This window comes from Sinocyclocheilus grahami, unplaced genomic scaffold (genome assembly GCF_001515645.1).
Source record: "Sinocyclocheilus grahami isolate Dianchi unplaced genomic scaffold, SAMN03320097.WGS_v1.1 scaffold125.1, whole genome shotgun sequence".
In the NCBI taxonomy this organism is placed as follows: Eukaryota; Metazoa; Chordata; class Actinopteri; order Cypriniformes; family Cyprinidae; genus Sinocyclocheilus; species Sinocyclocheilus grahami.
Window position 1 is genome coordinate 1,574,908 of NW_015505304.1, and position 1,201 is coordinate 1,576,108.

At 34.6% G+C, this 1,201-nt stretch overlaps 1 protein-coding gene across 2 annotated transcripts in view; it reads left to right on the plus strand.

The window, feature by feature from the left end:
* The window catches only part of atxn7 (ataxin 7), a 43,543-nt gene that overhangs the window by 25,167 nt on the left and 17,175 nt on the right, over positions 1-1,201 (plus strand). For both annotated transcript variants that reach the window (XM_016278778.1, XM_016278777.1), the window contains one exon: positions 506-610. In XM_016278778.1, the coding sequence (XP_016134264.1) occupies positions 506-610 (105 nt within the window). The remainder of the gene's footprint in view (positions 1-505; positions 611-1,201) is intronic.

Sequence of the window (1,201 nt, forward strand, 5' to 3'; positions counted from 1 at the left end):
AAAAAAAACTACAACTAAAGGATCCCAAACTTTTGAATGGTTGTGTAACAAAAAATACATTTAATGTATTTAAATGTCATTACATTTCATTGCAGTAATGTTCATGTAGCATATGCATATTAACTTATTTGTTTTATTTGTAGGGTTCAGAAGTTATTTATTTACATTTTTGTTTGAATGAATAAATGTTTTTTCGAATTGAAAAATGATTTATCTGTTTATTTGTTTTATTTACAAATTTATTTTTGAATTATTAAATTGATATTTGATTTCTTCAAATAATAGATTTTTTTTGAAGACTTTATCAGCATTTCAGAGTGATAGTTTTGAAAGAGAATCATTCGTTTTGCATTGCATTGCATCGTAAAGTTTTTCTAATGAGCTCATTAATAATATTGACTGCTAATAATAGTAGCTGCATTGTTATAATTGTCTCATGATGCTGTGTCAGAAGAACACAAAACATTGTGACCTGCTAATGAGTGTTTTGTGTGTGTTTTTGCAGACATGCCCATCTTTGGCCAATGTCCTGCCCAGGATGACTTCTACCTGGTCATATGCAGCCACTGCAGTCAGGTAGTCAAACCCCAGGCCTTCCAAGCACACTACGGTAAGAACACCTTCTGTTGTCCACATCCACAGCTGACTCGTTCTCTGCATTTCTCTCACTTTGCACTCCCTGCCGTCTTCAATGGAAGTGTTTTAGAAAAATCTTATCTCACTCAAGGGAATTAAGACAGAAATCCTTCCCGCCCCCACCTCTGCTCTGCCTCAACTATCATAACATGAAGAGAGAAGAACACAAGCCTTTGATACCCACCGCCAGAGTTCTGTTTACTATCCTCAAGTTAATATTTGATGTGCTCTTTTTAGTCAGCACGTCTGTGCTGTTTTATCCAATCTAGCACATTTAAAACCTCCCACAAGGCGTCAGAAAATTTCAGGATAAAAATAAAAATCAAATCGCTCCCATTTCAGCACACCTCTGATCTGTGTTTTAAGGAAAATTACTTACTTGAGGATTTTATTTATTTATTTTTGAGCCGTTTAAAACGTGTCAGCAGTGGTTTAACACTGTAGCATTTATTTTAGCACATGAACATTACAAATTCATCTGCCAAAATGCGTTGAGCATTTTTACAAATTTCAAGAAAGTGCTCTCAATCAAACGTTCGTTTGTTTTTTTGAGAGAGAGAGAGAG